This window comes from Phaseolus vulgaris, chromosome 8 (genome assembly GCF_051622355.1).
Source record: "Phaseolus vulgaris cultivar YP4 chromosome 8, ASM5162235v1, whole genome shotgun sequence".
In the NCBI taxonomy this organism is placed as follows: Eukaryota; Viridiplantae; Streptophyta; class Magnoliopsida; order Fabales; family Fabaceae; genus Phaseolus; species Phaseolus vulgaris.
Genome location: NC_143505.1, coordinates 61171338 through 61192488, shown reverse-complemented (window position 1 = coordinate 61192488; position 21151 = coordinate 61171338). Strand labels below are relative to the sequence as shown.

The 21151-nt window shown below is 23.5% G+C and overlaps 1 protein-coding gene and 1 long non-coding RNA gene across 2 annotated transcripts; both read right to left on the bottom strand.

Annotated features, from left to right (window-relative positions):
- Window positions 1-2253: 2253 nt before the first annotated feature.
- LOC137826923 (uncharacterized) lies at window positions 2254-11173 on the bottom strand. Its single transcript, XR_011083623.2, has 2 exons — window positions 11015-11173; window positions 2254-2721 (listed from the first exon to the last, which is right to left on the bottom strand). It is a non-coding gene; the product is annotated as an uncharacterized LOC137826923 (long non-coding RNA).
- Window positions 11174-16922: 5749 nt separating this feature from the next.
- Window positions 16923-18962, bottom strand: LOC137826590 (putative pectinesterase 52). Its single transcript, XM_068632604.2, has 5 exons — window positions 18742-18962; window positions 18147-18354; window positions 17626-17829; window positions 17298-17536; window positions 16923-17185 (listed from the first exon to the last, which is right to left on the bottom strand). Exons 1-5 carry the CDS (start codon window positions 18954-18956, stop codon window positions 17020-17022), a joined length of 1032 nt encoding a protein of 343 aa, XP_068488705.2. The 5' UTR covers window positions 18957-18962; the 3' UTR covers window positions 16923-17019.
- Between the last annotated feature and the right edge of the window lie 2189 nt (window positions 18963-21151).

Here is a 21151-nt window from a genome sequence, read left to right as displayed (position 1 = left end):
TGGTCCTTAATTTAAACCTCTAAGTCACCTTTTAAATGAAGATGAGAGTAGAATATAAAGTTAAACTGATTTTTATCTAAACAACAATACATCTTTAGGCAAGAAGTTTTCAATTTTTTTTTTCCTTTTAAACTCCTCTTTCTCTTAAAAAATACTTTTTTCTTTATGTTAAGATACAAAGTTCAAATTCAATTACTTCATTCAATCTTTCAACAGTATCTCTGATGGATAATCTAATAATTTGAAGCAAACTAGATTTGACATAATTCATGACTCAAAAGAATTTAGAAAAAATAATAATTACAATTTTAATAAAACTAAAAGATAAATATTATTTTATTAAAATATATATACATGTTAAAATTTATGTTTAAATAATTATATTTAAAAATTAAAATTAATTTGATGTAACTTATTTTTTTTAAATATTTTATGTACTTTTTTAAATTTAGAATTATCTTAATTTTTTTTCTTCAAAAGATATGATCAAAATAACTCAATAATATATTAGTGTGATATAAAATTAGATCATACAAGTTTTTCATCTATTTTAAAAGATGGGTTGAATCAGGCTTGACCTATTTATCAGTTACATAAAAAAACAAATTAACAAAATTCATATATATTTCCATTTTTGTTACTAATTATTGATTGAAATATATGAATAAAGTGAAAGAATAAATAATAAAAAGTATTCTTCAATTAATTATATATATATATATATATATTTCAGTTTTATTGTTTTTTATTCTATAAATTAAAATTCAAAATTATGGATTGAAAAAATATACAACATTTCTTTTGATACAAGTTTTTCTTGAAACAATATTATGATAATTCTTTTTATAAATGAAACATTTGGTGTCGTGCAATTCTATTGTGAGAAAAGTAAAATTTCTGATTAAAAATATATATAAAAAAATTAATGTTAACCTAATTTTTTTACTAATGCATGTTAAGTTTTACAATGAAAGTAAATTGACACACATATATATTAGTCACATTTACCAGTTTAAAACTAATTTTATTAAAAGCAGAGATCTAATTAGCCTAATCTTACATGTTTCATTAATTTAATGAATTAACAGTGGAAGAAGAGTTATTCTATAAGTATATGATACATGAGTTATTAGAGACTTATGTTGTTTGTACAAAATTGTACTAGGTTTTGATTTTTATAAAATTAATTTTGAAATGTTAATTTAATTAATATATGTGATCAAATTAATTTTAATGATAAAGGTTGATTTAAATATGTATAACATTAAAATAATTACTTTAAAATATATATTTTTGTGCATTGATTTTAGTATTTTTCCACTTAAAAATAAATATATTTAATCTTTTAGTTTTTTAAAATTAGTAATATTTGTAAGGAAAAAAATGTATTAAAATAAATGTGGTAGAATTAAATAAAACCTAAATATTTTAATATTAAAATTAAAATTTTATATAAATATTTTATTATTAAAATTAAAATTTTATATAAATATTTTTATATTAAATGAAAAAATTCATATAAATATTCACTGTTAAAGAAAGTTTATATAATATTTTTACTCATACTTTATTTTAAAATAGTCAAAATCACATTTATAAAATTATTATATTTTTTATATATATATAATCTTTTAGATGAAGTTAAAATTTGTCTATAAATTTAAATATTAATTTAATGTATATTCAATTATTTAAAAAAAATTAATGTTACATTAAATTATTTGTTTTTCAAAGTGACTAAATAAATAAAATAGAACACTAAAAGAAATAGAAAATAGAGTGTGATAAAGGTAAATCAATATCACTATCTCAACTATTAAAATCATAATTTGAATATTGGTTAGTTAGAAGATTAAACAACTAAATAATCACAATGTTAAAATAAAAAAGTATTAATAAAATTAAAATATATATTTTAATCATTCAATTTAATTAAGTTACTTTTTAATTAACTAATCGATTAGTTTAATACTTTCAATTCATTCATATATATATATATAAATTCTCAATCTACATCAATTTTGTATTTCTTTCATACAATGGTAAGATTAATCTAAGTGAAAAAATAATACAAATCAAAGTCGTAGTATCCAAATTTTAGTGTCACAAACTCGATTACAGAGTCATCATCAATCATCTCATTAACTATGAAATCTGATATATCCAAGACATGGTAAGTTGGGGAGTAGAGAATAATGAAAGAATGACACACATAAAGTTTATAAAGATTTGTCACGACACACTCAACAAGGATTGTAAGAACCTGAATGATTTTGGATATGAATTGTGTATCAATAACGAGATCAATGATGGAATCTACCAATTATCCATCATTAAGGTCATTATAACACTCTAAACTAAGTTTGAAAACATTGGTGAAAGAATTTGTATCAGACATAAAGTTATCTAAGAAATCCTAAAAAAATAAAGAATTTTTAAATGATGAATCATCCAAGTTAAACACGAGTAAGGAAACCTAAATATACCCCAACCGCTTACTTAATACACTTGTTTGTACAACCGATTTTGCATCTAGAGTAGAAAGTATTTGATAGATAATCTCATAAGGTAAAAGTCTGTCTTCCTATTTACTCCACCACTCTTACTTTTTGTTTCCTTTTTTGCTGAGCTCAGAGTTTCTTCTCTTCTCGAGGGTGAGACGTTTGTTCTCTTCATTTCTCTGAATTTTCTTCTCTCTTTGCTTCGCTGCTCCTCAGATACCTATTTTTGTAAGATTACATGTTACTTTTTCTCGTATCATTTTATTAACAAATATTATTTTTAACTTTATCTCAAAAAAATTCAATTTTTTTATTTTGATTTTTTTATTATATTTTGTTTTCTATGTGATAAAAATATTTAACAAATAAACCTAGAAAATAAAGATGTAATTATTAATAAAAATAATTTAAAAAATAATTCTTTAGTTCAATATTTTTATATAAATTTTAATTTAATATTGACTTTTTTTATATTGGTGACATTAAATTAACTGTGTTAATTCTTTTAGAGAAGATACTCACAATCTTTAAAAGATTAAATTAGTAATATCTTTTGTATTTTATTTACTTATTGTACCCATATCTTAGTCTCACACAATCTAAAATTATTATCAATAATAAATCTATATTTGAGTATGAGTACTCATCTTTATTTTATTTTTCTTATCTGTGTTTATACTATTTAACTTTAAATACAAAAGTTGCAATATTTTTTCCTTTTAATCTCCTATTTCTCTTAAAAATACTTTTTTTTTTCTTTATGTCTAGATACAAAGTTCAAATTCAATTAATTCATTCAATTTTTATCTTTGTTCATACTTCCTTTTTTTCTTCCTTCACACTTTCAAATGTATCTTTTATGCGTGATCTAATAATTTGAAGCAAACCTGATTTCACATGATCAATTTAATTATGGCTCAAAAGAATTTAGAAAAAAAAAAATAATTACAATTTTAATAAAACTAAAAAATAAATATTATTTTATTAAAACATTTACACGTGTTAAAATTTATGTTTAAATAGCTATATTTAAAAGTTAAAATTAATTTGGTGTCTTAATTTTTTTTTAAATATTTTATTTACTTTTTTAAATTATCAAAATAATTCAATAATATATTAGTTGTGATATAAGATTATATCATACAATTTTTTTTATCTATTTAAAATATAGTTTGAATGACACCTGACTTGTTTACCGTCTTATATTTTCTGAATTTTGATTAGCCTTACACACTGTACATATACAGACAAATACGAATTAACAAAGTTCATATATATTTTTATTTTTGTTCTTATTCAATTATTGAAATATATATAATAAAGTGAAAGAATAAATAATAAAAAATTATTTTTGAAATAATTATATATATTTTTCAGTTTATTAATTTTTATTCTATACATAAATAAAATTCAAAATCATTGATTGAAAAAATATACAACATTTATATTGAAAATTAGTAATATTTGTAAGGATGAATAAAAATATTAGAGTAGAAGTGTTAGAATTAAAATGACATTTAAATATTTTATTATTAAAATTAAAAGTTTATATAAATATTTTAATATTAAACTAAAGTATATATAAATATTTTACTTATTTATATTTTAAAATAGTCAAAATCGTATTTGTGAAACTTTTATTTTTTTCTATCTTTAAACAATAATTATATATGTGTTACCTAGTTGTTAAAAGTAAGTAAAAAATTGGTGTAAAAGTATATTCGTTTTAAAAATATGTGTGAAAAGATATATTTTTGTGATATAATATTTGATAGTAATATATATATTATCATATAATTTTTTAGGTGATGTTACAATGTTTCTCTTAAATTAAATGTATATATTTATTTTAATTAAGGTTAATGAGAAATTCTTGAAGTAATGTCATGATGCTAAATTATTTGTTTGTTTCAAAGTGATTAAATTCTAGAACTTATGTTAATGTTATTTTTTGAAATAGACATCTTTTTAATTTTTTGTAAAATAAAATATAAAACTAAAAAACTACAAAATACACTATCTCAACTATTAAAATCTTAATATGAATATGTGGTTAGTTAGAAAGTTAAAGAATAAAATAATCACATCTTAAAATATATATATATATATATATATATATATATTAATAAAATAAATAAATAAATTTTAATTATACAATTAGATCTAAAGTTACTTTTTACTTAATCAATTGATTATACTCTAAATTCACCCGTTGATATATATATTTAAACTCTCAACCTACATTAATGTCTACTTTTACAAAGGTAAGATTAATCTTAGTAAAGAAATAATACAAATCAGAGTTACAATATTTAAAATATTATAGTTTTGATGTCACAAACTTGATCAGACAGTCACCACTAAACACCTCATCCACTCTGAAATCTGATATATCCAAATTTGTAAGTTGGAGAGATTTTGAATCTCAACTTTATCATAATAGTTGCAACCATGAAATTCAAATACTCAAAATTAACACAATCTTTAAATGGATCAAGAGAATCTTCTAGTCCACACTCAAACCAACAACTACAAAAGTACAAATGCTTAAGAGAATAAAAGTTAAAAGTTGTGGTATGAGTACGTTTGAGAATAGTGAGAGAACGACAAAAAAATAAAATTTTCAAAAGATTACTCACGAAACACTCAACGAGAATTGTAAGAACTTGAAAGATTGTGATTGTGGATATGGATGGATATGAGTAACATGGTCAATGATAGAATCTATCAATTGTCCGTCGTTAAGGTCATTATGACACTTTAAACTAAGTTTGAAAACATTGCTAGAAGAATCTCTACTAGACATAAAATTATCAACAAAATCCTCAAAAAATATAGAATCATCAAATGATGAGTCATTCAAATTGAGCACCGGTAAGGATACCCAAATATACCTACATCATTTTCTCAAGATGTTGGTCTGCACTACAAACTTTACATCTAGAGTAGAAAGTATCCTAAGTATGATTTCATCATCAGGTAATTGACTCAATTTTTCATTCTTTGTTACTCCACCACTCTTCTTTTTTCTCTCATTTGTTGTCGAGTTCACAATTTCTCTTCTTGAGATTGAGACGTTTTCTCTCTTAATTTCTCTGAATTTTCTTCACTCTTTTCTTTCCTCCTTCCTCAAATACCTATTTTACAGGATTACATGTCACTTTGTTAAAAACCTATTAAAGTAAAAAGTACCCTAAGTATGATTTCATCGGGTAACTGACTCAATTTGTCTTCCTTTGTTACTCCACCCCTCTTCTTTTTTCTCTCAGTTTTTGCCAAGTTTACAGTTTCTCTCCTTGAAAGTGAGAAGTTTCTCTCTTTATTTCTCTGAATATTCTTCATTCTTTGCTTTCCTCCTCCTCAAATACCTATTTTTATCTCTTTGCTTTCCTCATCCTCAAATACCCATTTTTACAGGATTACATGTCACTTCTCCTCGTGTCATTTTGTTCAAAACTATTAGAGTAGAAAGTATCCTAAGTATGATTTCATCGGGCAACTGACTCAATTTGTCATCCTTTGTTTCTCCATCACTTTTTTTTTTCTTTTTTCGATTTCACAGTTTCTCTTTTGAGAGTGAAACGTTTTCTCTCTTCATTTCTCTGAATTTTCTCCACTCTTTACTTTCCTCCTCCTCAAATACCTATTTTTATAGGATTACACATCACTTCTCCTCTTGTCACTTTGTTAAAAACTATTATTTTTAATTTCATCTCAATTTTTTTTTCAAAAATTTATTTTATTTACTTTATTTTATTATATGTTGTTTTCTATTTTTTTCTCCTCAATTTCCTTAGATTATGATTATGTAAATAAGAAGTGATAAAAATATTTAACAAATAAACTTAAAAAATAAAGATTTAATTATTAATGACTCACAATAGAGTTATGATAAACTTGCGAGACTTCTTTGTATGCATATATGATACATGAATTATTAGACTTAAATTGTTTGTACAAAATTGAGTTATTACTTAAGTAATATAACTCATGTATCATATATGCATAGAATAAGTCTTCTAAGTGTCATAACTCTATTGTCAATCATTAATAATTAAATCTTTATTTTCTAAGTTTATTTGTAAAATATTTTTATCATTTTTTATTTACATAATTTTAATGTAAGAAAATTGAGGAGGAAAAATAGAAAACAAAATATAATAAAAAAAGTAAATAAAATAAAATTTTGAAAAAAAAAATTGTGATGAAATTAAAAATAATAGTTTTTAACGAAGTGACACGAGGAGAAATTACATGTAATTATGTTAAAATAGGTATTTGAAGAGGAGGAAAAAAAAGAGTGAAGAAAATTTAAAGAAATGAAGAGAGAAAACGTCTCACTCAAAAGGAGAGAAACTATGAACTCGGAAAAAAAGGAGAGAAAAAAGAAGAGTGGTGGAGTAACAAAGTAGGATAAATTGAATCAGTTACCCGAAGAAATCATACTTAGGATACTTTCTACTCTAATAGTTTTTAACAAAGTGACACAAAGAGAAGTGACATGTAATCCTGTAAAAATAGGTATTTGAGGAGGAGGAAAACAAAGAGATAAAAATAGGTATTTGAGGAAGAGTGAAGAAAATTCCAAGAAATGAAGAGAGAAAACCTCTCACTCACAAGGAGAAAAACTGTGAACTGGACAAAAAACGAGAGAAAAAAGAAGAGTGGTGGACTAACAAAGGAGAACAAATTGAGTCAGTTACCTGATGAAATCGTAATTAAGATACTTTCTACTTTAATAGTTTTTAACAAAGTGACACGAGGAGACATGACATGTCATATTGTAACAAAGTGAAGAAAATTAAGAGAAATTAAGAGAGAAAATGTCTCACTCTTAAGAAGAGAAATTGTGAACTCGACAACAAATGAGAGAAAAAAGAAGAGTGGTGGAGTAACAAAGAATGACAAATTGAGTCAACTACCTGATGATGAAATCATACTTAGGATACTTTCTACTCTAGATGTAAAGTTTGTAGTGCAGACCAGCATCTTGAGCAAAAGATGGAGGTATATTTGGGTATCTTTACCGGTGCTCAATTTGGATGACTCATCATTTGATGATTCTATATTTTTTTGAGGATTTCGTAGATAATTTTATGTCTGGTAGAGATTCTTCTAGCAATATTTTCAAACTTAGTTTAGAGTGTCATGATGATCTTAATGAAAGACAATTAAAAGATTCCATCATTGACCATGTTATTCATATCCATCCATGTCCACAATCACAACCCTTCAAGTTCTTACAATTCTCGCTGAGTGTGTCGTGAGTAATCTTTTGAAAATTTTATGTGTGTCGTTCTCTCACTATTCTCAAACGTAGTTACATATCTACTTATACCACAACTTTTAACTTTTCTTCTCTTAAGCAATTGTACCTTTGTAACTGTTGATTTGAGTGTGGACTGAGAGATTATCTTGATCTATTTAAAGATTTTGTTACTTTTGAGTATTTGAATTTCATGGTTGCAACTATTATGAAAAAGTTGAGAGGTTCAAAATCTCTCCAACCTACAAATTTGGATATATCAGATTTTAGAGTGGATGAGGAGTTTTGGTGGTGACTATCGGATCATGTTTGTGACATCAAAACTATAATATTTTAAATATTGTAACTCTGATTTGTATTGTTTCTCTACTAAGATTAATCTTACCTTTATTAAAGTAGATTTTAATGTAGGTTGAGAGTTTAGAGTGTTACACTAATCAATTGATTAAGTAAAAAATAACTTTAGGTCTAATTGTATAATTAAAATTTATTTATTTATTTATTTTATTAATATTTTTTATTTTAAGATGTGATTATTTTATTTTTTAATTTTCTAACTAACCCAATATTCATATTAAGATTTTAATAGTTGAGATAATGTATTTTGTAGTTTTTTTAGTGTTCTAGTTTACTTTATTTTACAAAATTGTCTATTTAAAAAATAACATTAACATAATTTTTAATCACATTGAAACAAACAAATAATTTAACATGACATTACTTCAAGAATAAAATAAATATATTTTAATTTAAAGAAATATTGTAACATCACCTAAAAAATTTATATCATACGAATAATATATATATATATATATATATATATATATATTTACACCAATAGTTTACTTACTTTTAACAATTTTAAACCAAGTAACATAAATATAATAATTCTCTAAACATAAAAAAAAAAAACAGTTTCACAAATAATATTTTGACTATTTTAAAATATAAAATAAGTAAAATATTTATATAAATTTTCCACTACAACAAATATTTAAATAATAATTAAATTTAGAAATAAAAAATAATTAGTCACTATATTTACTAAATTAGATATTAATTTAGAAACGAAAAAAATTATTAGTTTCTATTATTAATAAAAATTTATAAAATAATTTCTAAATCTGTATTTAAATTATCTATCTAATATTTTAGAATTTAAATTGGTCTTTAAAAGACTAATAGAGACTAATTTAAAATATAAAATTGTAAGTAGCTAATGGTTAGATATCAATTTATAAACCATTTTATATTTTTTTTAATAATAGAAATTATTTTAAATATTAGTAGTTTTCTTAGTTTATAAAATAATCTTTAATTTAATCAAATAGTAACTAATTATTTTGATTTCTGAAATTAGTTTATATTTAATGATTTTCTTGTAGTGCAATACTATTATTAATTTTATTAACAAAATAAATAAATAATAATTTAAATAATATTAATATTATTATTAATGTTATTTTTATTATTATTAAATATATTAATAATAAGAAGAATATTTATAGTATTAATAATAATATCAATTTTAGAATCAAGATTTGATTTAAATTTGAATTTGCAAACCAATGGAAACTTGTGATTTATAAAACAGAACAAAACTTATTGTACATAGAATTCGAAAACATATTTTTTTTTAATATATAATGAAATAATTAAATGTGGTTTAAAATATTCACAGTTTAGACTAAAATAATTTTGTTTGAATAATATTTTCCAATATTAATGACAATTTTAATTAAATATGATTTAAAATACACACAATTAAATATCACATTTTTATTATTTTAAATCACATTTTTTTAAATATGATTTATTATTTTTTTAAAATTATTGCTACAACACTCTAACTTAAATGTCCATGATTCAAAAAAGGGTGATTTATAATGATTTTTAAGTCATATTTCTATTGTCTTTTTCACTTTTAGATCACAATTATGTGCCTATAATCACTTTTAGATTATAGTTTTATTATTTAGTCCACACATTGTAAAGATAACATTTTAAAAAATATGATATAAATAATTAATTACTTTATAGATGTGGTTTTTAAGTAGTTATTAATGAATTTTTTTCTATATTTAGACAACACTTAAATTCTTGTGGTATAGTGTATTGTTGTTTAAAAAATAATAATTGTGTAATAGTGTATATGTTTCAAAAATATTTATGAAGAAATATTTTTTTATAATATTTTATAATAACTTATAGAGCACTAAAAAAAATATAAAATAGTGTCCTAAAAGTGAGTGAAAATCACTATCTCAAATATTAAAATGGGTTAGTTAAAAAAGTTAAAGAAGTAAATAATCACATGTTAAAATAAAAAAGATATTAATAAAATTAAAAATTCTAAAAAAATTAATTATACAACTAAATCTTTTATATATATATAAATATATATATATATATATATATATTTCGAATTATAAGTTTTCAAAATTATTTAAATACAAAATACATGTATAATTAAAAATAAAAAATGATTTCTTAGTCTTATTTCACGTTTTACATTCAACTTCATCTTAATACTATTATAGTAGTGATGATTTTAGAATTTTAAATAACCATAATATATATATATATATAATTTATTACATGTCAAAAACACTAAAAGTATAAATAATAATAAAAAAAAACATATTTGTTGTCTATAAAAAATAAATTATAAATTAAATACTTAAACATTAGATACTTTTTGAAAGATTGTATTGAGTTTAATACCTAGGATATAACAAATTATTTTTAATTTAGATGTCAAGTAGTCATTTACATATGAGAAGTAATTTCTTACCCACTAATTTAGTTCTTGACGAATTTTTATAAAACAAACTTCATCAACTTTAAAATAACTAGTTTCTATTCCCTTAATATTCTTTGTACTTAAAAAAAAAACTAAAAATAAAGAAAAGAGAGCATCAAAATGTCACGAGAGTTTCTCAATCAACAAATAAAAGAAAATAGAATATCAAAATGTCACGAGAGTTTCTCAATCAACAAATAAAAGAAAATAGAGCATCAAAATGTTACGAGAGTTTTTCAATCAACAAATAAAAGAAAATAGAGCATCAAAATGTCATGAGAGTTTCTAGATCAACTAAAAAATCAAGTCAAACACCTCAAAAGAACTAAGAATCAAAACATCAATTTCTCTCAATCGCAATAAAACCCTAAATAAATTACATGAAAAACCTTAAAAGCAAAATTAGAATGAAATGAAAAGAAGGAGAAGAAGGAAGAAACTTACTTTAGGCAAAAAGAAGACTTCATCCTCTCACTCGCTTAAACTGTTGGTGGCACAAGATAGTTAAAAATGAAAACTTAGATTCTTTGAAGAAGATGAAAGAGAAAGGAAGAAGATGAAAGAGAAAGGAAGAAGAGAGAATGACAAAGAATATGTTTCTGATTTTTTAAAGTAAGAAGGATAAAGAATCTCTTAGGGGAACCCTTATCCTTTTAAGCTTATCCTATCACTTTTGTTTTAATGTTGTATATAAATTTAACCCAAATAACAAAAATTCACTATTATATTGTTATCTACATAGTCATAAACTTCATAAATATTTCTTTTATTAGATTAAAATTAAAATTTACTATCACTTGTTAATTATTTTGCACATCTATTTTAAAATTTAAAAAAATGCACGTTCTTACAATTTTAAGTTGATGTTAGTCTAAAAAAAGGTTTTTTTTAATATCAATAAAAATATTCTTAACTTTAACAAAAAAAAAATTACTAAGAATCATCTTTCGAAAAATAATATTGTCTTACATAACAAAAAAAATTAGAGAGAAATGACAACATATTCTTTATAACTTAACTAACGATACATACATTTATCAAAACTCAATCTATGAGAGAAAATGAAAAAAAAAGATAGAAATAAGTGTAGAAAAAAAGAAAGTATGAAAATGTTCAAATTCATAATTTAAGCAAAATTTGAAATGTTATGATTTTAAGGGATCAAAATACTTGATAAATTTTTATAGTTTCATTTTTTTAAAATTTTTTCTTATTTAGATAACATATTTTACCAAAAAATATTTTTAAATTCTCTATAAAAATGAATTATCCTCTAAAACTTCTCCATTGAAACATATAATAAAAATTAATCTAATGATGAAAAATATAATTTACTTTATTTACTCGTGATTTTAACTTTTTATTTGAAAATAAAGATATTTAATATGTTTATTTTGTAATATTATTCTTTTTAATTAAACTATGTTTAACCCACTTATACCCATTCTAACTTATATTTTGAATGTTTAAAATATGTAAGAACAGGGAAGTTAATGTAAAAAATATAATTTAAATACTTTTAAAAAAATATTACATTAGTTAGACATATCGCTTTTAAGTTCATATTAATATATTAACAATCAATAGTTTAATTTGGATTGGCAACTCTTTTTTATTGATAAAAAATAAAATAAAATAATGAAGATATTTTAAGAATGTCACTACCCTTATACAAATATTCATTTGATATCAAAAAGCATCAACAAGTAAAACATCTTACACAAAATATGCCTAAAAAAGTGGAACCTAGTTACAAAATATGTTCTATTCTTAATAATTGTGTTAACCGGTCCAAACAAATTAAACATGTGTTGCACAATAATTAACACTAATTATTCACAAAAAATGTACAATATAAATGTAATTCCATTAAGAGTGAATAACTTTTGGCTTCTTCTTTTATCCTATATGCATGAATGCATTCTTGTTTTCGGCTCAACTTAGAGAAACTTTAGATATTTTGTCCACTACATAACATGTGCTCTACCACAGCAACTGCCACATTAAAGTGTTGTCCTCTTCCTGGCTACATACAATATGTATTGTCCTACTATTCATACATCTCTCATGCAATCAAACAACACCTTGTATAGTAAAAGCACAAAGATAAAGTGAAAGTTGTAATGTATAAAGATAAATAGCTCTTATAAATTGGGGACCCTGTGCCTATAATTTTAAACAAGTTAATGGGTCAATGCACCATTGAGCATAACATGTTATCCATGAACAAACTTTTAGTTGTGTCACGTTGAAAATTTCAACCAAATCAAGAAAGGTATCCTTAAATTCTATGTTGTTTGTGTGTCTCCAAATCTCACTAATTTTCTTTATCCACCTACAACTCCACATCCTATTTCCAAACATAGATAATCTTAAACTCCTAAATAGAGTTTAGGGTAAATGATTGACAATTTCCATATCTTTATGTCACAACACTCACAACACAATATTTTCTAGTTTTATATATCTGCAATGCAAATTAACTTTAATTGATCCAACCACCTATGCAGAGGGTAATAACATAATATTCCATAATTGGTCCAAAACCATACTATTGTACTCATTCTCCTTCTTTAGAGTTGAAATTTGTTTTTCTTTAGTTTAACATAGAAGAGTGTTTAGGATTTCATACTGTAACGTGGTAAAGTGTAACAATATCATAAATTGGAGATTGCATGGGGAATCGTCAAAACATCTATGTTGAAAGTGTTTGTCGGTTTCACTTTTGTCTTAAAAAGGGGTCACTTTTATTTTGCTTTAAATAATGAATAAATGCAAAAAATTTATACTACATGTTCCCTTATTGTCCTGAGAATGATGCATCTTGTGATATGTTTTCAACTTTGTAGATTCCACCAAGGATTAAGGTCAAGCTCTACACCATGCACACATATTTTCCCTTACATACTTTGCACACACCTTTCTTTTTTCTGCTGCAGCTAACGACTTTAAAAGTTATGCTTTGGATAACGAGATTAGGGTTAGGGTTTGAGAATATAGAAGAAAAACATCTTTTCAATTATATGGAAGAACAATAAATGAAAATAGAAAAAAAAAAGTTTAAGAATTATTGAATTTATTTTTGTGTTTCTGTTTTCTTGTTTTTAACCTAATTGTGTATCAGCAATTACAAACACAAAGCTTGATGTTCTGATTAAGAGAATAGTGTAAGTGTGGTGTGTGTCCATAGACTTTTTATTGATAAAAAATTATTTTCAACTGAAAGTTTAACTTAATCATTATCTTTTAGTGACATTATTTATTTTATTAATATTTATTTTCCATCTATAAAGCTCCTATATGAGATTCCGACTAAAAAAATTGAATTTTGCCAATCACACACAGAAGGAACAAAATTGGAATAATAAAAAATAATGAATTAATCGAATCATTTTGGTTATGGGACGTAAAGAATTCTCTTGCCATCTTCATTTCTAACTCTATCTTTTATTTATTTTCATTTTCTCATCGTATTTTTAAATAAAAGTTACTTATACAATATTTTTTACGGATAAAAGCAAAGTTTTATAGGGTCTTAAGATTAAATTCTTTAAAACTCAAGTCTATTAAAATGGTAGTTTTATTAATAATAAACTCATATATAAACAACTCTCATTAAAAAGAATATTATAGAAGCAAGTTCAAATTTAAAAATTCCAATATAACGTGCAAATTTTCTCTCGCTCATGCTAAAAAAAAAAGAGAGTGAATGAATTATGTAAGGAAAAAAGATGCTAAGTTTTGTTCTATTAGATTTAATATAAGGACCAATAATTTGGATGTTAATAGAAGTAAGTGATATTATTTTATTAGTGATAACTAAATTTAAATTACATTTACGCATAATTAAAATAATGATTTATGTGTATGGAAGATTTAAAATAGGTTCTAAAAAATATAGGGATATTGGATTTTAGTAGTGTTGGGCTTTAGGGATTATGCTTCCTAGGATCAAATGAACATGAGAATCGCTTCTTGGACCCAAAGATTTTGAGCCTACACCTAAAGAATTTCTGAAATTTTAGAATTGTTTTTGTTCTGGAATTGAAAATCTGGAATAAAAAATACATTTAAGAAAAAGTAAATCTTAATAAAAAATTTACATTTTGGAAATGAAATTCTAGAAAAAAAAATCAAAATATCAATGTAGAAAAGCTTACCCAGAATATAAATAATACATTCCAAAAAATAAATTCTAAAAAAATAATCTAGAAACATACTCTGAGAGAAGATTTCGGAAAATAAAATTCTAAAAATATATTTTGGAAAACTATTCCAGTAAGCCTAATGTGGAAAAGTGTTTTAGAAACCAAAATCTGAAAATGCATTTCGAAATATAATTCAGAATACATTTTGACATGTACTCTCACTCCTATTTAAAATTAAAGAGGACATTTTTGTCATTTTACATAAGACATTGGATGCAAGTTCAAAAACACTGGGTGTAGGTAGTAAGAGCCCATGAGCATCCTTTTCTTTCTCTTTTTTTGCTAATTCTCCCTACATCAGACCAATTATGACCTATACTCAACACTGCAAAGAAAATGTCTGTTTTACCTTTATTTTTCTGGATATTTATATTCGCAACATAAGTAAGACAGTTTTAAATATATAAATCTAGAACTGAGATGTGCCTTCAGAATATGACAATTTGCAATACAATATGACAATCCAAATGCTAAAATTCATAAGTTTTTTTTTTGGTTCCGAATGCGAAAATCTGAAAAAGATGACAAAGACAATTTAAGATTAAAAATAAATAATGGATGCATATCAAAATTGATCTGATGGAAGGAGAATCAGCCCTTTTTCTTTCCAAACTCCTTTTCTAATAAGACATTACATTCATGGATTGGAGTTTAAGATGCATTAGATTTTTTTTAGTAGTGAACTCATTGGAATATGTTTGGTTTAGTTACTGTAGTTGCTTCATTCTCACCTTAAAATTCCAATTATTTTTCCTTAATAAAACAAGAGAATATAAGATAAAAGAAGTAAACTCTACCTAAACTTTACAATTGGATTTTAAAATATTGCATTGAGATTTCAAAATTTGATATCTTGTGATCAAGATAATAAACAAATTACATTGTGAAAAAATGGATTGAAAATTATGTTTATTTTTAGCACTATGACCTAGAATGAATAATATATTGAATTGAATATAATTTCTAAGTGTTATTATTTATTTGTTACTGTATGTAATTAATATAAATTTTGAAATACTTTTTTTTATCAACAATAATAAATATAATTAAACAAAATATTTAAAGGTGTCTAAACCCTTTTTACAAAGAAAACCAATTTAAACTAGGCCTAAACTTTTAAATACTAAATCAAGTTGATCTTATTGATGTTTTTTTTTTAAGATTAGGTAATGCATATTCTTATATTTTTAAGGTTGTTAATTTAAGAATGATTTATGATATCTTGTAAAATAGAAAGGTAAATTGGTTACTTAGGATGCACAGTTGAATTCTTTAATGATTTACAATGATGTTGGAGTTTTATGAAGGGTTATGAGCTTTTATGTTAGGTAAAATGCATATTCATCAAAATGGTGTTTTAATTTATTAGGATTTTGATGTTTTGGTTATAAAATTTTCATTCAAGCATTCTTGGAAAAATAATTATCAAGACATATAATTTGAGCCACAAAGCAGAACTCAACAAAAAAAACATGAAAATAACATTTATTTTAATAAATAATATATGCTTAAGCTAGAAGGCCTTACTTAAACAACATTTCTCTATTTCTTAAAATATTTTTAGTTTAGATTAAAGTATTTTCACATTTAATAATCATAGTTCATAATATATTATATAAATTTGAATTTTTTGATTATATTCATTATTGAATGTATAAAATAGGACGAATAAATACTTATAATTATATATGAATGAAGATATGTCATATAAAATATTGATATTTTAATGTTAGATTATTTATTATTATTATTATATATATATATATATTAAATTACTCATATTTTTCAAAATTCTCTGTAGTTAATTATACTTACTAGTTTTAAATGCAGTATTGTTTTGCATACATTACGTCTAGCCCAAAAAAAGTGTTGAAAGGACAAATAATTCATTTATTAGAAAAAAACATTAAGTACTACAAAAGGAATGGAAAGCATTTTATTGCTTGAATTGGATTTTGTGTTTATCTTTTATTGAGAAAATTCATCAAAATAATTAAAGTCAAGGAGATTAACCATATATATATATGAACAGATTTTTTCGTATAAAAAATTCTAAAAAATATTTAAATAAAAATTAAACTATTCTTTTATAAACTAATATTATTAGTTCATGCATAAATTGCCTAGTAAAATATAACTTTTTTTTTAAAATGTATAAACTATTTTAAACATAAAACAAAAATGAAAAAGTTCTTACAAAAACATTCATATGAACCAAGTTTACCCTAATTTAAGATAAAACTAAAACTTAACAGGTAAATAGGAAAGCCATCCATCTTGGTTGATAAACGATGACAAAGAAAACTCTTCCAATTCCCAATTACTAAGCTTCTTCACCCACTCAACACGCCCTGTACTATTTGCTCCTGCTCCACTGCAATCTACCTCAGCATAAGTAAACCTGGACCTGCACCACCAAAATTTAACATAAAAAAAAATGTTCTAACATAATCACTTTTCTTGTACCAAAAGTGATTAATCATAACATAATCTCGTTTGAACGATGAAAAAAGCAATACTCTTGGCCAGTGTAGCCCCAAGCATCCCACCCTTCAGGAGAAATCACTGAAGAAAAGTAGGTTCCAAAAAATATGACTCTTGAATAAGGTCCATAAGCTCTTCCAAGGTTCACTTTCCCGTTTCCAACAACACAACCTGTTCTGAAAACAAAACCACTTTGGTCTTTTTCAGACCCTCGAGATTGTGCCGTTATAAAACCTGGAGGAGAATTTCCAAGGGTAGCATTAACTATGCAATCCTGCAAGTAAAAAATAAATAAATTAAATTTATTTAATATTTTTAAAAAATAATAAATGAATTCATAAAAATATAAAACATAAATATAACCTCGTAGTAAGATTGACCGTTGCCATAAATAAAGTCAACTTCACCTTCGATGTAGCAATTTTTGAAATAATGACGACCCTTTGCATCAAAGAGAGTATCTTGATAACTCACGAAACCACATTCAACGAACACGGATTTGTCACCGTAGATCGCTGCTGCAGGTGCAGGTTCAATGGTTTCTGACCCCACCAGATTATACGAATTCTGCATTTTCCCCACCAATATTCCTTATGTTACATCTTTTATGTTTAATTTTTCCATTCTTAACTTCTTTATTACATTTTAATGCTATATTTAAAAAATATTTCTCAAAATGCTTTATTTAAAATATCATATAAAATAGGAAAACATTAAAAACAAAATCTCAATTAATAATTAAAACTATTTTTGATACTGAATAGGATAGAAATAACTAAAATTTAATTTATCGAGTTAATACATATTCTCTATTAGAAATTTCAAGATACAAAGAATCCACATTAAATAAAATAATTGCCATTAAATAAAATAGAAGCAAGTACCTCGAAGGTAATTCCGATAACAATTACGTTGGATGGGACAGAAACAAATGTAGCACCCAAGTGGTCGTTTAGTTTGTGATTATTTTGATTTGAGGTAGTTGTAACGGCGGCAGCGCGGTGGTAGCCACTTGATGTAACGGTGGTTATCTCTTTGCCCTGGCCTTCTAGAAATATGCATGCTTTATCTTCTGAAATGGTAACTTTCTCTCTGCCCAGTTAAAAACACAACAGTTACTATGAGTAAAAATATCTTTTAATATATAAGTTACTCATAAACAATCTAATTAATAATTTTACTGTAATGTTCATCTCTATAAACACATTCCTCTTTCCAACTTTTATATTTTCATTCAGAACTATACAAATGCTGAACTTAGGGTTTAAATTAGTTACTTTGTGTAAGTGATTTTATCTAATTTCTGATTTAAACAATTCATCTGATAAAAATCTGATTTGATTAGTAATTATACAAGTATAAATATAAAGTATAAACAATAACGTTACAATGTAACAGTGAAAGGAATTGGAATAGTGTGAAGTTATGAATTTTAACTTTACTGTAAGTATTTAAATACAGAGAAACGTTACAACTTACATGTATATGCCAGGATTAATGTGAATTTTGACCCATTGATCATTGTTTTCCTTTATGGAATCAATGGCAGCTTGAACGGTTCTGAACTCTCCTTTGCCTTGTTGATCAACTACAATGGTGTGTACGATTTTGTTCCTCATGCAATCCATGGCTGCACCGCCACAAGAACAACAGAGAAATAGTAAAAGAGGAAGAAAGAGTGGCCGAAGAAGCATTTTGGTGTACTTATCAAAACAGTGCTGTGTAATTGATATATAAACAACACTTAGGAGACACAAAGGTCATTTCTACCCACTCCCATCTCTGATAATTACCACAAAACCACTTGACTAATTAATATTTTCTCCATGCTATATCATAAAGTATTTGAGAGCATTTATTTCTTTTCTATTTGAAACTTCTGACTAAAAGTTATGGAAAGAGATGAGAGAGGTAATTAACTAAGGAAAAAAAAATCAAAATATACATAATGAGTAATGAAATACAAAAAAATACTTTTTGTATTGTTCTCAAATTAAAACTGAAATTTTATTTCAATAATATATGAGAAAAAATATTTGTATTAAAAGATTATATATTATTGAAATGAAACTTTAAACCTAATCATATAATAACATAAACCATGTGTACAAAACTGTATGTAAGTTTTGTTTACAAGAGATAAAGTAAGAAATGTAATAAGTAATTAAGACAAATAAGTTCTATGATTAGTAAAAAAAAATAAAGAATAAAAAATTATAATGCATTTTGTGCAAGTATGCACAGTTTATTATAAAATAAAGGTTGGATTATCTGAAGTATTTATTTTATATATATATATATATATATTATTTTATTTCTGGTAAAAAAAAAACTGTGTGTAAAGTGTGAAATCAAGTTATTTATTTATTTAAGCGAAGTTGGTATTTTGGATAATATATATGTATACATCATAATTTACAAATCTAATAATTGAATTTTGATATAGACAAATTGAAAATTCATCTAGTTATATGAATTTTTAGTTAATATATATTTAAATATAATTTTAAAATATAGTTTATGCATTCCATTAAATTTATGTAATATAATTTCAAATAATTTTAAAATTTATATAAAACTAGTTTTATGTACTAAATTTCATTACTGGTAAAAATAAAAATGAATAATTATTGTATTTTCAGTATGAACATTTTTTCAACAACTCTTTATGTTCTAAAATAACTATAACTATAATGAGTACAAATGGCATTTGTTAAAAAAGTGATTCACCTATATGAAAATAATTAAAGTATTTCTAAAAAATTAAGAAAATAAGTAAATAACTTGACTAATATAACATTTTGACTAATGTATCTTTTGTATCTATTCTTTATTTAAATGATGATAAATAATAAATCATATTAATTATATATATTTGACAAAATTGGAAGTTTGAATGTGATATATGAAAAAAATAATGTTAGTGCTTTTTAAATGAAAATTATAATGACATTCATTAAAAAATTAATTAATAGAATTTTATTTTAATTAAAAATAATAATAATTGTGCATTATTTAGGTAACCAATATTATTTCAACTTTACATTAAGCAGTTAAGCAGTATATGTTGTAATATATTTTAAACATTTAAGAAAATGTAGTAACGTATAATAGCAAATAAATGTAATATTTTGTAAATAATTAAAATTTTAATATAAGAGTAGGAAAAAAATGTATATATTGAATATGATTGTTATGATTTTTTGACGCGCAATGGTCAAAATGATGGTTTAACAATAAAAACAAAAGATGGTATATTTTCTTTTCTTTTTCTTCTATATCTTCACTGTTTCTATTTTTATTGGTAACAAACATAATATAAAAAAATTGAGAATACTTAAAAAGAGTAATTATATTTTATTATTTTTATAAATAAATAGAAGTATTTAAAAAATATATTGTATCTTACTATATTATTCTACTGATTTGTCTTTCAAATATATAAACTCAAAAATATTTTCTTCTTGAACAAAATGAATTAGACATTAATTTGAAATACATAAATTAGTTTTCATAGTACACACTGTTAAATACAACATTTTCTTTTATCTCTATTATAAAGTTTAATATAATGTTTGTACAAAAATAAATAAATAAAATTATTGGGCTGTTTAAGTAATTTTTAGGATATCAACTTAATTAAGATTTATCTGAGTGTGGAGTTGATTTTATGAAGATGATTTGACTAATTTATGGTTATCAAAGATAATTAATGATGTAAAACTACTAATGGAAAAATCAACGACGGTTCCAATTTCTTTTTGAAAAAATCAACTACTATTCCAAGTTTTTTTTGAAAAAAAAATATAATTTAAAAAACCTATTTATCGTATTGTTTAAAGAGCTTAGGAAAATGAACCTTTTTCGAAAGTTCCTAGTTTCATTAAGT

What these genes read in the sequence shown, in the direction of transcription:
- LOC137826590 (XM_068632604.2), bottom strand. Translation starts at nt 18,956, where the DNA reads ATGCTTCTTCGGCCACTCTTTCTTCCTCTTTTACTATTTCTCTGTTGT. An exon ending in ATTAATCCTGGCATATACAT is followed by an intron (nt 18,355 to 18,741) that starts GTAAGTTGTAAC and finishes TTAACTGGGCAG; the next exon opens with AGAGAAAGTTACCATTTCAG. An exon ending in TGGGGCTACACTGGCCAAGA is followed by an intron (nt 17,186 to 17,297) that starts GTATTGCTTTTT and finishes TTGGTGGTGCAG; the next exon opens with GTCCAGGTTTACTTATGCTG.